A 20,497-nucleotide genomic window follows, 5' to 3' on the forward strand; every position below is an offset into this window, starting at 1 on the left:
AGTGAAATTGATGATAAAAAAATTGTGGGGGCTGTTTTGTTAGATTTCAGTGCGGCTTTTGATATTATCGATCATAGTCTGCTGTTGAAAAACGTATGTGTTATGGCTTTACACCTCCTGCTATATTGTGGATAAAGAATTATCTGTCTAACAGAACACAGAGGCCGTTCTTTAATGGAAGCCTCTCTAACATAATCCAGGTAGAATTAGGAATTCCCCAGGGCAGCTGTCTAGGCCCCTTTTTTCCCCAATTTTGAGTAAAGCCAGTGTGTCTATGTATGTGGATGACTTAACACTATACATGTCAGCTACTACAGCAACTGAAATGACTGCAACACTTAACAAAGAGCTGCAGTTAGTTTCAAAATTGGAGGCAAGGAATAACTTAGTCTTAAATATTTCAAAAACTAAAAGCATTATATTTGGGACAAATCATTCACTAAACCCTAAACCTCAACTAAATCTTGTAATTAATAATGTGGAAATTGAGCAAGTTGAGGTGACTAAACTGCCTGGAGTAACCCTGGATTGTAAACTGTCATGGTCAAAACACATTGATACAACAGTAACTAAGATGGGGAGAACTATGTCCGTAATAAAGCACCTTCTAAACAGCACTGTCAACAGTGTACATGCAGAGCTAACATTAATGATATGCATGTCAATCTCTCATGGCTCAAAGTGGAGGAGAGATTGACTTCATCACTACTTGTTTTTGTAAGAAGTGTTGACATGCTGAATCCACCGAGGTGTCTGTTTAAACTACTAGCACCCAGCTCAGACACCCATGCATACCCCACAAGACATGCCACCAGAGGTCTCTTCACAATCCCTCTTCATAATCCAGAACAGACTATGGGTGGCACACATTCCTACATAGAGCCATGACTACATGGAACTCTATTCCACATCAGGTAACTGATGCAAGTAGAAGATTCCGATAAAAAAAAACAGATACAAATACACCTTAGCGGGGACTGTGAAGAGACACACTCAGGAACAGACACACACACAGGAACAGACACAAGTAGACACACACTAGCACACGCACTCTACACCAACGTACGTTGTAACGTTGTTGTATGGTGGTATTATACATTTTGTATTGTAGATATGTAGTGGTGTAATAATGTCATATGATGTACTGTTATATATTTTGTTTTATATGTAATGTAAGTGTCTTAATGTGTTTGGAACCCAGGAAGAGAAGCTGCTGCCTTGGCAGGAACTAATGGCGATCCATAATAAACCCTAGGAAGAGAAGCTGCTGCCTTGGCAGGAACTAATGGGGATCCATAATAAACCCTAGGAAGAGAAGCTGCTGCCTTGGCAGGAGCTAATGGGGATCCATAATAAACCCTAGGAAGAGAAGCTGCTGCCTTGGCAGGAACTAATGGGGATCCATTATAAACCCTAGGAAGAGTAGCTGCTGCCTTGGCAGGAACTAATGGGGATCCATAATAAACCCTAGGAAGAGTAGCTGCTGCCTTGGCAGGAACTAATGGGGATCCATAATAAACCCTAGGAAGAGAAGCTGCTGCCTTGGCAGGAACTAATGGGGATCCATAATAAACCCTAGGAAGAGAAGCTGCTGCCTTGGCAGGAACTAATGGGGATCCATAATAAACTCTAGGAAACGAAGCTGCTGCCTTGGCAGGAACTAATGGGGATCCATAATAAACCCTAGGTAGAGAAGCTGCTGCCTTGGCAGGAACTAATGGGGATCCAGAATAAACCCTAGGAAGAGAAGCTGCTGCCTTGGCAGGAACTAATGGGGATCCATAATAAACCCTAGGAAGAGAAGCTGCTGCCTTGGCAGGAACTAATGGGGATCCATAATAAACCCCAGGAAGAGTAGCTGCTGCCTTGACAGGAACTAATGGGGATCCATAATAAACCCTAGGAAGAGAAGCTGCTCCCTTGGCAGGAACTAATTGGGATCCATAATAAACCCTCGGAAGAGAAGCTGCTGCCTTGGCAGGAACTAATGGGGATCTATGATAAATAGAAATACAAACTGTATGTGTCAGACTGTCAAGCGTTGGTGAAAGCTCAACGTCATGTTTCTGTGATTTACTAGGTGCCTGAGAGATAAATCTTTACCATAACGACATGTTACTTCTACATAGTTCACACCAGTATGTTCTGATTTACAGGTATTAACAGATATCTATTGCACAGTTGTGGCTTTTAAGAAACAAATGGAATACATTTATACTGTTCACATGCCGTTTGTACATTTCTGAATTCTGAAATATTGAATTAGATCTAGTACGTTAGTGTTGCGTGATGTGAGCGTCGTTAGTCTCATAAGGATGGTTAGAGTATGTTGTGCCTTTTGAGCCGCAACGCTCCCTCAACGTCCAATCAGAGATGATTTGCGGTCTCACATTGCAGCTGGAGGAGTACAGTGACATCAGTATGATTTGTTACTTCCTCATGACCCCAGGTCATCTTGCTCTGAGTACAAATACTTCAGCCTGAGATGTAGTCTGTCCTCCTTCCTCACCCCACTTCCTACTTTGTCCTCCAGCTAATGCTAAGTACTGTATCTGTCATGCCACTGGAATCTGTATATCTCTCAAGAGGACCACAACGTAGAATAAATAAACCCACTGTGTGACACAGAGGCATCTCCATTCCACATGATGTACAGTATCTCTGTGAGTCATGTCACCAGCATGATATCACGTATCAATCATACAGTAGTTACTGCCTACAGGAAGTAGGGGAAAAGAGAGGAAGATCCAACAGGAAGGAATGTACGTAATAGGACATGGGTAATCCTATCAGTCTGCACCACTGAGCTTCAGCTCATCCACTGGTCTCGTGTCTACAGAGAAGAGAGAGGAACCTGTACTAGGAGATGATGCTGATGTAAATTGATGCTGTCAGCCAGACAGTCTACTCATTTCAGTCGCCCAACCTCTCTCTCCCTCTACATTCCAGTCTCCCAACCTCTCTATCCCTCTACATTCCAGTATCCCAACCTCTCTCTCCCTCTACATTCCAGTCTCCCAACCTCTCTCTCCCTCTACATTCCAGTCTTCCAACCTCTCTATCCCTCTACATTAGTATCCCAACCTCTCTATCCCTCTACATTAGTATCCCAACCTCTCTCTCCCTCTACATTTCAGTATCCCAACCTCTCTATCCCTCTACATTCCAGTCTCCCAACCTCTCTATCCCTCTACATTTCAGTCTCCCAACCTCTCTATCCCTCTACATTACAGTCTCCCAACCTCTCTCTCCCTCTACATTACAGTCTCCCAACCTCTCTCTCCCTCTACATTTCAGTCTCCCAACCTCTCTCTCCCTCTACATTCCAGTATCCCAACCTCTCTATCCCTTTACATTCCAGTATCCCAACCTCTCTCTCCCTCTACATTTCAGTCTCCCAACCTCTCTCTCCCTCTACATTCCAGTATCCCAACCTCTCTATCCCTCTACATTCCAGTATCCCAACCTCTCTATCCCTCTACATTACAGTATCCAAACCTCTCTCTCCCTCTACATTCCAGCGTGTCCGTGAACATGAGAGGATCCTCTTTCCTTATGGAGTTGTGCCATCAGTCAGCTCAGATAGAGGCTCACATATCTGATGTACTTCCTATGCCTGTAAACTGGTTCACAGCCCCCAAACGGACACAGACACATAAACCCTCCAGCCATTTTGGAATTGTTTGGAAACTGCTGAAAGGCCTCTATCAAACACAAACCCTGGCTCTGACTCATAAACATATTTATGTTTATCTTTTCTAAACACCTTGGAGACCCATCATCGCCTGACAAAAGCAGCGAATTAGAATTCCTGTTTTGAAAAAGGAGAGAAAAGAAGCCTTTCTAACTAAATAAATGGATAATTCCTCCACCGAGGACAGAGTGTGAATGATAACAAGATGAGAGGAGTGAGCAGGGTGAAGTATGGTCACCATCCAGAGACTCCTGTGCTTCAGTCAGCCCAAGGTGATTCTGCAACTGCTTCTTCACAACTTTTATTCTCACATTATATTATACATTCCCAAGATGCATTGCTCTCTGGGGAGGAAGATGACTTTCTTGTTTTTCTGTCTTTGGGCAGGGGCTCTGTTAGTCAGGGGGAAGAGAATGTGGACTCTCTCGCCAGGCCCCGCCTGTGTGTCACCCCTCCAGTCACCTCTGGGCTGGGGTGGCCCAGGCTTTATGAACGCTTCAACATGCCTGAAAGGGACACACAGCATGCGGTCTGCAGGGTCCCACACACACACACACACACACATCACACACACATCACAAGAAATGAAGAAATGTCCGCAAACTGCCTTTGAATATTAGAGAGAGAGAGAAAGAGAAAGAAGGAGCGAGGAAGAGAGAGAGAGAGAGAGAGAGAGAGAGAGAGGATATTGAGGGAGAGAGAGAGAGAGAGAGAGAGGATATTGAGGGAGAGAGAGAGAGAGAGAGAGGGAGAGTGGAGAGGGAGAGGAGAGAGGAGGGGGAGGAGAGAGAGAGAGGAGAGAGAGTGAGAGAGAGGAGAGGAGAGGAGAGAGAGAGGAGAGAGAGAGAGAGAGAGAGAGAGAGAGAGAGAGAGAGAGAGAGAGAGAGAGAGACCTAAACCTAAACCATGCACATTGTATGTGTGTTGATCACAGTGAGCTCCTCACTAAGATCCCATCATACACTGGGGGAAACACTAGCTGTGGACGTGGAGAGTCTGAGGGGTTTGAGGAGGATGTGGTGTTACCAGAGGGTGATACTGTAGCAAGAACACTAGTCTAATTTGCTGTCCAGGGTCTAATTTGCAAGTCTTTTTTGGGGATACTTTGGAGCCTTTTCATCTCTCAGTTTAACCCTGAAATGCCATTGGATTATCTCTTTGAGTTTAACCTGAAATGCCATTGGATTATCTATTTGAGTTTAACCTGAAATGCCATTGGATCATCTCTTTGAGTTTAACCTGAAATGCCATTGGATCATCTCTTTGAGTTTAACCTGAAATGCCATTGGATCATCTCTTTGAGTTTAACCTGAAATGCCATTGGATCATCTCTTTGAGTTTAACCTGAAATGCCATTGGATCATCTCTTTGAGTTTAACCTGAAATGCCATTGGATCATCTCTTTGAGTTTAACCTGAAATGCCATTGGATCATCTCTTTGAGTTTAACCTGAAATGCCATTGGATCATCTCTTTGAGTTTAACCTGAAATGCCATTGGATCATCTCTTTGAGTTTAACCTGAAATGCCATTGGATCATCTCTTTGAGTTTAACCTGAAATGCCATTGGATCATCTCTTTGAGTTTAACCCTGAAATACCATTGGATCATCTCTTTGAGTTTAACCTGAAATGCCATTGGATCATCTCTTTGAGTTTAACCTGAAATGCCATTGGATCATCTCTTTGAGTTGAACCCTGAAATGCCATTGGATCATCTCTTTGAGTTTAACCTGAAATGCCATTGGATCATCTCTTTGAGTTGAACCCTGAAATGCCATTGGATCATCTCTTTGAGTTGAACCTGAAATACCATTGGATCATCTCTTTGAGTTTAACCTGAAATGCCATTGGATCTTCTCTTTGAGTTGAACCCTGAAATACCATTGGATCATCTCTTTGAGTTGAACCCTGAAATACCATTGGATCATCTCTTTGAGTTGAACCCTGAAATACCATTGGATCATCTCTTTGACTTGAACCCTGCAATACCATTGGATCATCTCTTTGACTTGAACCCTGCAATACCATTGGATCATCTCTTTGAGTTGAACCCTGAAATACCATTGGATCTCATAGTTCTCTCTGCATGGTGCTTCATGATAGTTTTCTCAAGCTGAGTCTGTATTTGGAAGAATAGGCCTATCACAAATTTAGCCAAGGTGGATTTTCTCTTTGTATTTAAAGTGGCAGGCGATGAAATGGATAGGGAAGTGTATTTTGGATACTGGTACTGGACACATTGCTTGACACTGGGACATTAAACTACCGCTGGGCTACTCAGATTTGGGAATATCAGACTAGGACCTGGATGTGAGTTGTTGCTGTTGACGTGGCTGTGAAAAGGATCTATCCCAGTGGGATTGGTCTGGTTCTGTGTTACTACAGCAGACACCATGCAACCTGTATCTCTGCTGGTGGTGGTGCTGGCCATGCTGGGGGTCTGCCCTCATAAGGGTCCTCATCATTGGGCCCCTCGTCACACTGGTCTGCGGAGATCTCAATCCTACTGGTGTAAGAGACAGCAGGGGAAGACTCAGGGGCCCCACCAAGACCCCTTGCCTCTGAGGTACCACGGCAGCAAGACACACAAATGTAACCACTTCTTCCACAGTAAGTCTAACTAAATGATCTGTGCATTCTATCGAAAGGTGGAGAAGCCTGGAGCTTTTACAAATGAACTGATCCGAAACCTCTTTGGCTTGAATGTACGGACATCATTTGCATCCCTTTTCCTAGTAATTGGGGTCAATGTTTGAGTTATTGTAATCATCACAAGTTGATAGTCTCCTGGAGTGGGATGCAGGGAAGGGTGGAAAAGTTGTCTGTACTTTCATGCTATCTTTTCTCTTCATGGAGGTTGTGCCAAGGAAAGGAGAAATGGATGTGGTGTTAAATGCACTCTACTGTCTCCTCTCTTCTCCCAGCTCGCAGCTGTCACAGCCAAGACAAATATGTTATTTTCTCTGCCTCTGCTGCTCTCATCAAGGCAACAACTCACATCCAGGTCCTCGCCTGCTCTGATCAAGGCAACAACTCACATCCAGGTCCTCGCCTGCTCTGCGATAGAGAGGAGATATGCGCGGGAGAGGCTGCATGCTCGGAGAGAAGCTCAGCTATTGTTATCTGATACTGCATGGATGGCTGTCGTAGGCAATGGAGAGGAAGCCGACTAAAACAGCTTTAAAGGCAACTGTTTGTATTCCTCAGGTCCAAATTCAATACAAAAACAATGAGAAAGATAGTGAACCCAAACAAAGATCTTTCCAGTATTTGTTTTAATATCTGAGCTATTTATTGGGGGATGTATTCATCCACTTGCTTTCGTCTGCTTGTGTTGTGAATGGTTCCGTACTTCTCAGAATGAAGCTCAAATCATTTAAATCAGAGTTGTCTTCATACTCTGTTGGTCCCTCAAATTCAAATATGGAACTCAAAGACCGTTCCACTGATGTTTTTCATTCTTCCCCTCTAATCAGGGACTGGTTTAGACCTGGGATACCAGGTTGGTGATGCTCGGAGGGAGTAGGGGGTGATGATGCAGCATAGTAGACACAACAATCAGGGACTGGTTTAGACCTGGGACACCAGGTTGGTGATGCTCGGAGGGAGTAGGGGGTGATGACACAACATCACATGGTTACTATACGTTGATCCTTATCCACTTTTTAAAATCATTTGCATCAGCCTGCTGTCAGTGAATGCTTTCCACATGCCAGACCTCTCAGTCAGACCCCATGTTGCTGGTCTCAATGAAGCCACGGTCCATAATCGCCCGAATGTTTCAGTCTTGTACTGTTCTCTCCTGTTGGCTCCAAGAAAAGTTTAATTCCATTTGGAAGTATTCAGCTGAGCAGCCATTGGCAGAAGCAGGGCAATTAAAGGATTGGTGACAGCCTGGCAGAAGCGACACACTGTAGAACACTGACACAGAGGCTGGTTCAAGAAAAGAGCAGAATCACATTTGAGACCTAATTGGAGAGGAATGAATGAGACTGAGAAATAGAGGAGATAATGCGATTGAAGGACGTTTACCATAATCTGCATGTCAGTATGACCTCCTGATCAATCTATTCCTCATCCTACATACAATGAGGCATAACTAATGAAGATCAACACATTGTACACAAAAGGGTGGATACGCGACAGTTATTCTTATGGTATGATAAAGCATTTAGATTTTCAGCATTTATTTATTTGGTCTGTGTGTTGTCAATAACATCTCCATCGCATATAAAGATGGCGATATGCCCATGATGGATGAGTTCCACTTACTCTCACTGGAGGGCGATGTTGGGTAACTAATACGGCCTCAAAGGACAGGGCCTGAACTGAAATTATAGGCTCTTTGTATGGGCTATGATATTACTTTTTATTAAGATTCTTAATTCATGTAATCAATGTCATTTTTTTAATGAACCTTTTACATAAAACAGTTACTCGTAAAATTTATCAAATTCAACCATCTTTTTTAATGAATACCTGTCATCGCTGGAGTATTGTCTAAAATCACAGACTAGACATTTTTTTATAAACTAGAATTGATTAAATGTAAAAGAACTGCATTGAAAAGACAATGGCAAAATTTAATCTTATTATGTGGAAAAACAATTGGCCTACAAAAAAATAATAGACTACTTGGGCTAACAGAGGTCTGAAGGTTTTAGCCTGTAAATACTGTAAATTCGATTTAGGTTATGTTTTTCTCGTTTAGCAAATCTTACATATTTTAAAGTAGATTAGCATCATTGATCGTGGTTAAGAGAAACCTAGTTCCAAGATAATCACCCCTAAAGTGAATTTTAATTGCCTGATGAAGATGTGTATCTCACCCCAGCAGAAAGACAAAGCAGAGCTTGGGAGTATAGAACAGATACACTACATGAACAAAAGTATGTGGACACATGCTCGTCGAACATCTCATTCCAAAATCATGGCCATTAATATGAGGTTGGTCCCCCCTTAGCTGCTATAACTGCCTCCACTCTTCTGGGAAGGCTTTCCACTAGATGTTTGAACATTGCTGCGGGGATTTGCTTCCATTCAGCCACAAGTGCATTAGTGAGGTTGGGCACTGATGTTGGGCGATTAGGCCTGGCTCGCAGTCAGCGTTCCAATTCATCCCAAAAGTGTTTGATGGGGTTGAGGTCAGGGCTCTGCGCAGTCCAGTCCAGTCAAGTTCTTCCACACTGATATTGACAAAAGATTTCTGTATGGACCTCGCTACCTACCTCATCCCAATATTTGTTTTTGTTCTTCTGCTCTTTTGCACACCAATATTTCTACTTGCACATCCTCATCTGCACATATATCACTCTAGTGTACATTGCTAAATTGTAATTACTTCGCCACTATTGGCCTATTTATTGCCTTACCTCCTTACTTAATTTGCACACACAGTATACAGATTTTTCTATTGTGTTATTGACTGTACGTTTGTTTATCCCATGTGTAATTCTGTGTTGTTTTTTGTCGCACTGCTTTATCTTGGCCAGGTCGCAGTTGTAAATGAGAACTTGTTCTCACCTTGTCTACCTGGTTGAATAAAGGTGAAATAAAATAAAAAAAATAAAAAATTGTGCACAGGGGCATTGTCCTGCTGAAACAGGAAAGGGCCTTCCCCAAACTGTTGCCACAAAGTTCGAAGCACGTAATCGTCTAGAATGTCATTGTATGCTGTAGTGTTAAGATTTCCATTCACGGGAACCAAGGGGTCTAGCCTGAACCATGAAAAACAGCCCCAGACCATTATTCCTCCTCCACCAAACTTTACAGTTGGCACTATGTATTGGGGCAGGTAGTGTTCTCCTGGCATCCGCCAAACACAGATTCGTCCTTCGGACTGCCAGATGATGAAGTGTGATTCATTACTCCAGAGAACACGTTTCCGTTGCTCCAGATTCCAATGGCTGCGAGCTTTACACCCCTCCATGCGATGCTTAGCATGGCGCATGGTGAACTTAGGCTTGTGAGCGGCTGCTCGGCCATGGAAACCCATTTCATGAAGCTCCTAATGAACAGTTCTAGTGTGGACGTTGCTACCAGAGGCAGTTTGGAACTTGGTAGTAAGTTTTGCAACCGAAGACAGAATAATTTATACGCGCTATGCGCTTCAGCACTCGGCGGTCCCTTTCTTTGAGCTTGTGTGGCCTACCACTTCGCAGTTGAGCCGTTGCTGCTCCAAGATGCTTCCACTTCACAATAACAGCACTTACAGTTGACTGGGGCAGCTCCAGCTGGGCAGAAATTTTATGAACTGACTCGTTGCGACGGTGCCCCATTGAAAGTCACTGAGCTCTTCGGTAAGGCCATTCTACTGCCAATGTTTTTCTATAAAGATTGCATGGCTGTGTGCTCGATTTTATACACCTGTCAGCAACAGGTGTGGCTGAAATAGCTGAATCCACTAATTTGAAGGGGTGTTCACATACCTTTGTATAAATAGTGTAGTTCTATTGCCACTCAAATAGGTCATTACTTGATATCCCATGGCTTCTGTGCATTGATTTTGACAAAACATCTTATTCTATAGGTTGTAGGTTAAGAGTTGTCATTTTGTTTGTTCTATTCTAGACAATGTTACATTTTTGGGGAACAGAAATGACTTTCAGTCAACCAAAACAGGGTTTGTGTTCTTTTCAACTCTGTATTCTATTATATTCTATTATTATTATTAGCAGTATTATTATTGCATACTATTGCTTAGTATAAAAACAAATCGACATTTATAAGAACAGGGAAAAGTCTAACACGTGGCCTGATCTATCCTTCACACACATAGGCTACCTATAGGTTTACCACGTGCATGGGAATTGTGAATAACAAACTTAACTGTAGTGTGGTAGGCAACATACATAAATGTTACCAGTCACCTCCGTAAGTGAAAAGATGTGATAGCTCATCTGCGCTGCGCTCACCAATCCAGCCTGTAAGAGGTTAAATTTATTCTATGGAAAAACCAATTGTAAGCTTCTTGAAGGGGGGAGAATGGCACATACCATTTGACGAGGCATTCAGCTCCAGTGAATGAAGTGCTGTGAATGTGAATTCGAACCCCCCTGCTGGAGGTGAAGGGGTCCGCGGCGCTCACAGGGGATTCGAAAACCCAAATACGCTTTTGTGGATTGAAACTTTGGTAACCCAAGGGCCACTGAATTGATGGAAAAGTAGTAGTGATCCACGACGGATGGATCCGGGTTACAAAGTGTCCAGCCTTTTGCCTATCTAAACCCGGAGACAAGAAACTTCTGAAGTTCCCGTTGTCAAGTGACAGATTCAAAAACGGACCTAAATGATGTGACTGCAAGCATCGATTCTCTAGGAGGGGTTTACAACGGACCTCCACTGATTTTCTGTTTCACAATTACTTTGTGGTGATTTCTCTCTGGATTGTTGCCTGTGATTTCCTCACTTTATTATCCATATAAATGGGAAGAGGATTATTTGAATTGGATTATACAGTTACCCGTTAAACGAGAACGCACGACTGATACGTGATGACAAACTCCAAGAAGCGATAGAACTGTTCTAAACGAATGCCTAAATAACATGTAAAAAACTCGAAACTTGCTTCCATAGCTTTTGGATATCACGCCAGTTTAAAACTATTGATATCACGTCAGTTTAAAACTATTGATATCACGTCAGTTTAAAACTATTGATACACCGCAGATCACGCGTTCTATTCCCATTTTGCGGCAGTTTGTTCTCGGTAGATTTTTATATTCACCACAATTCATGGAATACTACTTTTGAGTCGAGATATTGGAATAACATTTTAAATATTAACAAATCATTAACTATTTTATTTCGTAATTTTCTTGGTATTCTGAAACCAGTTTTGAAATTGACACCAGGATTATGAAGGAGTGGATTGTTGAAGTATTTCACGAATAATTTGGATTAATCAAGCAATATTCTCAGACGAGAGACGTGGAATAATGTCGCCAACTTCTATTGGGATGGCGGTTTTACTTGGAATTCTCCATGTGTGCTCAGGTAGGCAACTGATCATTCCCAGGCTGCTTTGCATTTGGACACACCTGGGTTGGACATTTGGTATGAATATAAGATGTACCATTCAATTGCATATATTCATCTACTTTTACTGCACAATCTATGCATTATATTCTATAATGTATGATAATACATTGTACCATCCCTCACTGTGCGTACATAGCAAAGTAATTCTTTGCCAAGAAAAGTAGCCTAGGTCTATACTTTTTCAATAGCAGGTCAATTATGAAAGTGTGAAAGTGAGACCTGTGAACCTAAACATTTACAATCAGTGCTGGGGCAAAATGTTTCGTTTTGTTTGCAAGGCTATACAATGTGAAGTAGGACTAGACATTTTAATATCAATTAGAAAATCCAGGAATAAATAGTATATTAATTTATTGTACAGAAGTGGCAGTTAAATACACTTCAAACAACAAGAGCTTCAGATGGTGGTTTCAAGTACTGTAGTCCCTGTTCTTATTTCTCTTTAAGACTTCTGAGTGGTGCAGCGGTCTAAGGCATTGCATCTCAGTGCAAGAGGTGTCGTCACTACAGTCCCTGGTTCAAATCCAGGCTGTATCACATCTGGCTGTGTTTGGGAGTCCCATAGGGCAGAGTAGGGCAGAGTCCCATTGGCCCATCGTCGTCCGGCTTTGGCCGGGGTAGACTGTCATTGTAAATAAGAATTTGTTCTTAACTGACTTGCCTAGTTAAATAAAGGTACAATTTAATAAAGACCAACTAAATCATACAATAACATATGAAGGGCGGAGAGGCCTATTGGCCTACTTCTCCTGACATGAACAGCATGATCAATCAAAGGCTACTGAGAGTACATCAGTATACTGTACACAGCTTTTGACTGCAAAAAGTCTACTTTTAGGGATGGGTGAGGGGGCGGACTAGCTTTCTAACCCTGAACTGCTTGAACAGTGTGCAGTATGCAGGCCTATCACAGTGATTCCTGTGGGAGGCTTGGAGAGAGCTGTCCTCATCACTCAAACAGACAGTGGTGGACCCCGTGGATATTGGGCTGCAGTGTTTGTCCTGGTGATAGCGTGGTCCTTTTCCAGTGGTGTAAAGTACTTAAGGAAAAATACTTCATAGTACTACTTAAGTACTTTTTTGGGGATATCTGTACTTTACTTTACTATATCTATGTTTGACAACTTTTAGTTTTTCTTCACTACATTCCAAAAGAAAATATTGTACTTTTTACTCCATACATTTTCCCTGACAACCAAAAGTACTCATTATATTTTGAATGCTTAACAAGACAGGAACATTGTCAAATTCACACACTTATCAAGAGAACATCCCTGGTCATCTACTGCCTCTGATCTGGCAGACTCACTAAACATAAATGCATCTTTTGTAAATAATGTCAGAGTGTGCCCCTGGCTATCTGTAAATAATGACAGAGTGTGCCCCTGGCTATCTGTAAATAATGTCAGAGTGTGCTCCTGGCTATCTGTAAATAATGTCAGAGTGTGCCCCTGGCTATCTGTAAATAATGTCAGAGTGTGCCCCTGGCTATCTGTAAATAATGTCAGAGTGTGCCCCTGGCTATCTGTAAATAATGTCAGAGTGTGGTAGTGTGCCCCTGGCTATCTGTAAATAATGTCAGAGTGTGCCCCTGGCTATCTGTAAATAATGTCAGAGTGTGCCCCTGGCTATCTGTAAATAATGACAGAGTGTGGTAGTGTGCCCCTGGCTATCTGTAAATAATGACAGAGTGTGCCCCTGGCTATCTGTAAATAATGACAGAGTGTGCCCCTGGCTATCTGTAAATAATGACAGAGTGTGCCCCTGGCTATCTGTAAATAATGTCAGAGTGTGCCCCTGGCTATCTGTAAATAATGTCAGAGTGTGGTAGTGTACCCCTGGCTATCTGTAAATAATGACAGAGTGTGCTCCTGGCTATCTGTAAATAATGACAGAGTGTGCCCCTGGCTATCTGTAAATAATGACAGAGTGTGCCCCTGGCTATCTGTAAATAATGACAGAGTGTGCCCCTGGCTATCTGTAAATAATGACAGAGTGTGCCCCTGGCTATCTGTAAATAATGACAGAGTGTGCCCCTGGCTATCTGTAAATAATGACAGAGTGTACCCCTGGCTATCTGTAAATAATGTCAGAGTGTGCCCCTGGCTATCTGTAAATAATGTCAGAGTGTGCCCCTGGCTATCTGTAAATAATGTCAGAGTGTGCCCCTGGCTATCTGTAAATAATGTCAGAGTGTGCCCCTGGCTATCTGTAAATAATGTCAGAGTGTGCCCCTGGCTATCTGTAAATAATGTCAGAGTGTGGTAGTGTGCCCCTGGCTATCTGTAAATTATGTCAGAGTGTGGTAGTGTGCCCCTGGCTATCTGTAAATAATGTCAGAGTGTGGTAGTGTGCCCCTGGCTATCTGTAAATAATGACAGAGTGTGGTAGTGTGCCCCTGGCTATCTGTAAATAATGTCAGAGTGTGCCCCTGGCTATCTGACTTGCCTAGTTAAATAAAGATTAAATAAAGGTGTAAAAACAAAACAAACAAAACAAACAAACAAAACAAAAAAATTGGCAAATCGGCGCCCAAAAATACCGATTTCCGATTGTTACGAAAACTTGAAATCGGCCCGATTTAATCGGCCATTCCGATTAATCGGTCGACCTCTAATATATACAGTGTTGTAATGATGTGCAAATGGTTCTCCGTCACTCCCTGAGTCCCCCCCTCCCTATCTCTCTCTGAGTCTCTTGCTATCTCTCTCATTCTCTCTCTCTTTTCTTATCTCTCTCTTTTCCTCTCTCTTTCTCTCTCTCTCTCATTCTCTCTCTCTCTTTCTCACATTCTCTCACATCAATGCCTTTATAGACCTGGGCCATACACTCTGAGCTTTCCAGGTCAGTTGCTCATACTCTATTATGAGGTGGCTAATGCCTGCCATCCCAGAGTGGATGTATAGTAAAGATTCACCTTATTCATTTTGACCCAAAACTGATTTTAAATGTTTAGGTTCACAGTTCACATGCTTTTCATAGCATAAAGCAGAGTTGTTTATATATTGCACCTTTGATGTAATGACAGTTGATTCTGAACTCATGAAAGGTAGGCTACTATTCAAAGAAACAGTTATGACTTCCCGTCTCCTGTTGATTGCAGTATATTATAGCTTCAGTTGGCCGATGCAATCACATCTAAGTCTCAGGTAATTGTTTTCAAGTTTAAACCTGGCATAATATTATAGCCTACCTGTACTTAATGCTTAGTACTCTGGTTAATGTGCTTTAAAACACTTACTCTTTCAGCAGATCATGAACAGAGTTAGAACAACTTAAAACTAAATGAAGAAATGATATGGCTGGGTATGATGGTGATTGACTCCATAAAAACATGATATTGTAATTGAAACTGAAATGTAAGTTGTAAAGTATGTATATACGGGTCTAGTTGACAGTAGACACGCCACCAACACTCTGTGAGCTGTGACTTCTCACTCTATAGTAGGGTTCCCCAACTGGCGGCCCTCGGGTGGTTTTATTTGGCCCCCAAGAAGAAATATATATATATTTTTTTCATATATTTATTTTTGGACATAAATGACTATAAAAACACCAGCACATTCAAATTATTCTCACACATAACAGAGAGAGAGATATACTGAGTGGACAAATCATTAGGAACACCTGCTTTTCCATGACAGACTGACCAGGTGAATCCAGGTGAAAGCTATGATCCCTTTTTGATGTCACCTGTTAAATCAACTTCAATCAGTGTAGATGAAGGGGAGGAGACAAGTTAAAGAAGGATTTGTAAGCCTTGAGACAATTGAGACATGGATTGTGTATGTGTGCCATTCAGAGGGGGAATCGGTGTAGTGTAGCGTCTGCAGGGATAGAGGTCAAGGGTCACATTTCAGCTTCCATGGCAGAGCAGACCAGGACTGATCCTCCCTGGATGGGGCTGTGTCAAGAATGCTCCTGTGTGAACTAGGAATTTGGTCAGTTACAAGTAATTACATTTGTATTTTTTCTACATTATCAGTGAATCATCTTCATTACTTGCACTTTATGGTCATGATAAGATGAGGCTTATCTGTGAGTGTATGACTGAGAGGTGATCTTTACCCCTCTCAGACCTGTGATGACTTCCTGGTTTGCCATCTGGCTCTATCAGAGGTAGTACATTGATACCCACGTCCATCACGTGGTCCCCTGTTATCATGTGATTCATCCTGTTGCTAAACGCTAAATGGCTCCTATCTCAGCCTGCTATCTGTTCTCAGAGTTGTCCCCACCAGACCTTACTCACCTTGATGATACTGTAAACATCCTGCTGGACTGAAGGTCAAGAGCTTCATTTCCTTCATTTCAGATGCATTGAAAACAATACGTTGGAGTCATTTTGCACTAGGCTTATGTTGACTGAAGGTGAAGTAACCTAGTTATATTTCAATCAGTCATTATCAGTCAACTTTACTGTTCCACCAGTTGACATACGGTCTGGTTTAAACCAGTGCAGACATTTGTCCATCTGTGCTAGTACAGGTATCTATCTACACAAACTGAAGGTGCCAACTGCCAAGTCAAAATGAGTATTCAGTATTAACAGACATGTTGGACAGACTAAAGTAGATGAATCACTCCTGCTTGCTTTCTCTCTCTCCAGTTGCCTCTCCTGTGTGATAATGTCTACGTGTAGCCTCCCCGGTGTGTGTGTTTGTGTGTGTGTGTCAGAGCCAGGATGTTGGATAAAGGGCTGGGCAGTGAGAGTGGACCTCTATTCATCAGCCGCAGCCCAGAGCAGTTGAGGTCTTGACAAATTGACTCCTAAATGTAGATAATAAATTGTACCCCCCCCCAACTGGTGGTATGACAGGACACAGCAGGCACCAAAGCCAATTAATGAGCACCAGAGTCAGCTCACAGGTGGACCCTGTCTCCACCTCCACTCCTCTCACTTTCACATTCCTCCCTGTCTAATACCTGCAGTCATTATAGACTCTCCCACTCTGTACCCAACACACACGTTCATGGACTGTCTTTGATATAAAAAACAACAGCACTCTGTGGTGTATAAAGCCACTACCCAAAGAAAACTGAAAATTACACTTTTGATCCAATGTCATATGAGGATACCTTTGTGTTTATTGCTGAGCCCAAGTAAGCACAAAGTGTGATTTTTTAAATTCTAATCTGTGATACACCAGTTTGAGATGACAGAGTCCACAAAGCTCCATGAACCGCTTTCAGACACTTAATCCCCGTTACTCTAACCCTAATCAAGCACAGTTTACACCCTGAGATCCAGGATTTGTTCAGCTCTGGTTTTATCTCTATCAAACCACACCGAGTAGTTAGCAGAGGAATGCAGGAGGACGGCCCACATGATCTGTGTACAACTCGGGGGGAGGCAGGGAGAGTTATGTCTAAATCACCAACTCACCCAGGTCATTAGTGACTGACTAGATAAACATTTCATAGCGGTTTGTTTGAGGGAGATAAATCTGCAGTCAGTGACTCTTAATGATCTACTTTCCTCCAAACCATCTTCCTTTAATGGGCCTAAAATAGCACTTTAATTGGATAAATTAGCACATCCATTTGACATCAATAGTTTTGTAATTTGCAGACTCAGGAAGCACCCGGACTAATAAGTACTTCTAATAGAGGACACTGAGATAGTTCTGATTGGAGGAAACGGAGGAAACCTCACTGTGTCCCGAGCACAAACCCTCTCTCCGTATTTTAAACCCCTGAAGAATGCAGTGGTACCTCTTCCCAGGCCGGGTTGGGGGCGAGGGTGGGGTGTGTGGAGACACTGGGTATGTATGGTCACTGCACTGGTTAAAGGCTTAGTTAATGCTGTCTGTGGGGCTGAGCTGAGACTTTGTCAGAGAAGACATAGTTAAGCCCTGAGGAGAATAACACGTCTACAGCACAACATGGCACTGGACTCTATAACCCCAACCCTAACCCCGTGGAGACACACTAGGAAGACATTAACAGGTCTACACCCCGACAACACTAGGAAGACATTAACTGGTCTACACCCCAACAACACTACGATGACATTAACAGGTCTATAACCCAACAACACTATAATGACATTAACAGGTCTACACCCCAACAACACTATAATGACATGAACAGGTCTATAACCCAACAACACTATAATGACATTAAAAGGTCTATAACCCAACAACACTATAATGACATTAACAGGTCTACACCCCAACAAAACTATAATGACATTAACAGGTCTACACCCCAACAACACTATAATGACATGAACAGGTCTATAACCCAACAACACTATAATGACATTAACAGGTCTACACCCCAACAACACTATAATGACATTAACAGGTCTACACCCCAACAACACTAGGATGACATTAACAGGTCTACACCCCAACAACACTATAATGACATTAACAGGTCTACACCCCAACAACACTAGGATGACATTAACAGGTGTACACCCCAACAACACTATAATGACATTAACAGGTCTACACCCCGACAACACTAGGATGACATTAACAGGTCTACACCCCGACAACACTAGGATGACATTAACAGGTCTACACCCCAACAACACTATAAGGACATTAACAGGTCTATAACCCAACAACACTAGGATGACATTAACAGGTCTACACCCCAACAACACTATGATGACATTAACAGGTCTACACCCCAACAACACTATAATGACATTAACAGGTCTACAATCCCAACAACACTATAATGACATTAACTGGTCTACACCCCAACAACACTATAATGACATTAACAGGTCTACACCCCGACAACACTAGGATGACATTAACAGGTCTACACCCCAACAACACTATAATGACATTAACTGGTCTACACCCCAACAACACTATAATAACATTAACAGGTCTACACCCCAACAACACTATGATGACATTAACAGGTCTACAACCCAACAACACTATAATGACATTAACTGGTCTACATCCCAACAACACTATAATGACATTAACAGGTCTACACCCCAACAACACTAGGATGACATTAACAGGTCTACACCCCAACAACACTATGATGACATTAACAGGTCTACACCCCAACAACACTATAATGACATTAACAGGTCTACACCCCAACAACACTATAATGACATTAACAGGTCTACACCCCAACAGCACTATGATGACATTAACAGGTCTACACCCCAACAACACTATGATGACATTAACAGGTCTACACCCCAACAACACTATGATGACATTAACAGGTCTACACCCCAACAACACTATGATGACATTAACAGGTCTACACCCCAACAACACTAGGATGACATTAACAGGTCTACACCCCAACAACACTAGGATGACATTAACAGGTCTACACCCCAACAACACTATAATGACATTAACAGGTCTACACCCCAACAACACTATAATGACATTAACAGGTCTACACCCCAACAACACTATAATGACATTAACAGGTCTACACCCCAACAACACTATAATGACATTAACAGGTCTACAACCCCAACAACACTATGATGACATGAACAGGTCTACACCCCAACAACACTATGATGAAATTAACAGGTCTACACCCCAACAACACTATGATGACATTAACAGGTCTATAACCCAACAACACTATAATGACATTAACAGGTCTACACCCCAACAACACTATGATGACATTAATAGGTCTACACCCCAACAACACTATAATGACATTAACAGGTCTACACCCCAACAACACTATAATGACATTAACAGGTCTATAACCCAACAACACTATAATGACATTAACAGGTCTACACCCCAACAACACTATAATGACATTAACAGGTCTACACCCCAACAACACTATGATGACATTAACAGGTCTACACCCCAACAACACTATGATGACATTAACAGGTCTACACCCCAACAACACTATAATGACATTAACAGGTCTACACCCCAACAACACTATAATGACATTAACAGGTCTACACCCCAACAACACTAGGATGACATTAACAGGTCTACACCCCAACAACACTATGATGACATTAACAGGTCTACACCCCAACAACACTATAATGACATTAACAGGTCTACACCCCAACAACACTAGGATGACATTAACAGGTCTACACCCCAACAACACTAGGATGACATTAACAGGTCTACACCCCGACAACACTAGGAAGACATTAACAGGTCTACACCCCGACAACACTATAATGACATTAGTAGGTCTACACCCCAACAACACTATAATGACATGAACAGGTCTACACCCCAACAACACTATGATGACATTAACAGGTCTACACCCCAACAACACTATAATGACATTAACAGGTCTACACCCAACAACACTATAATGACATTAACAGGTCTACACCCCAACAACACTATGATGACATTAACTGGTCTACACTCCAACAACACTAGGAAGACATTAACAGGTCTACACCCCAGCAACACTATAATGACATGAACAGGTCTACACCCCAACAACACTATAATGACATCAACAGGTCTACACCCCAACAACACTATAATGGCATTAACAGGTCTACACCCCAACAACACTATAATGACATTAACAGGTCTACACCCCAACAACACTATAATGACTGTCTTACAGGAAATCACTCACAGAAAGTGCAGTATGGCTGGTGGCATTGTCATGCTGGAGGGTCATGTCAGGATGAGCCTGTAGGAAGGATACCACATGAGGGAGGAGGATGTCTTCCCTGTAACGCACAGCGTTGAGATTGCCTGCAATGACAACAAGCTCAGTCCAATGATGCTGTGACACACCGCCCC

At 42.4% G+C, this 20,497-nt stretch overlaps 2 protein-coding genes across 3 annotated transcripts in view; both read left to right on the forward strand.

Moving 5' to 3' along the window:
- The window catches only part of LOC129821937 (CAP-Gly domain-containing linker protein 3-like), a 462,950-nt gene that overhangs the window by 394,622 nt on the left and 47,831 nt on the right, over nucleotides 1–20,497 (forward strand). The gene's annotated exons all lie outside the window — the stretch shown is intronic.
- LOC129821941 (roundabout homolog 2-like) overlaps nucleotides 10,314–20,497 on the forward strand; it is a 40,000-nt gene continuing 29,816 nt past the window's right edge. Inside the window, exon 1 of the mRNA XM_055879709.1 lies at nucleotides 10,314–11,690. Within this exon, the coding sequence (XP_055735684.1) occupies nucleotides 11,633–11,690 (58 nt within the window). The 5' untranslated portion in view covers nucleotides 10,314–11,632. The remainder of the gene's footprint in view (nucleotides 11,691–20,497) is intronic.

This window comes from Salvelinus fontinalis, chromosome 24, assembly GCF_029448725.1.
Source record: "Salvelinus fontinalis isolate EN_2023a chromosome 24, ASM2944872v1, whole genome shotgun sequence".
Classification (NCBI taxonomy): domain Eukaryota; kingdom Metazoa; phylum Chordata; class Actinopteri; order Salmoniformes; family Salmonidae; genus Salvelinus; species Salvelinus fontinalis.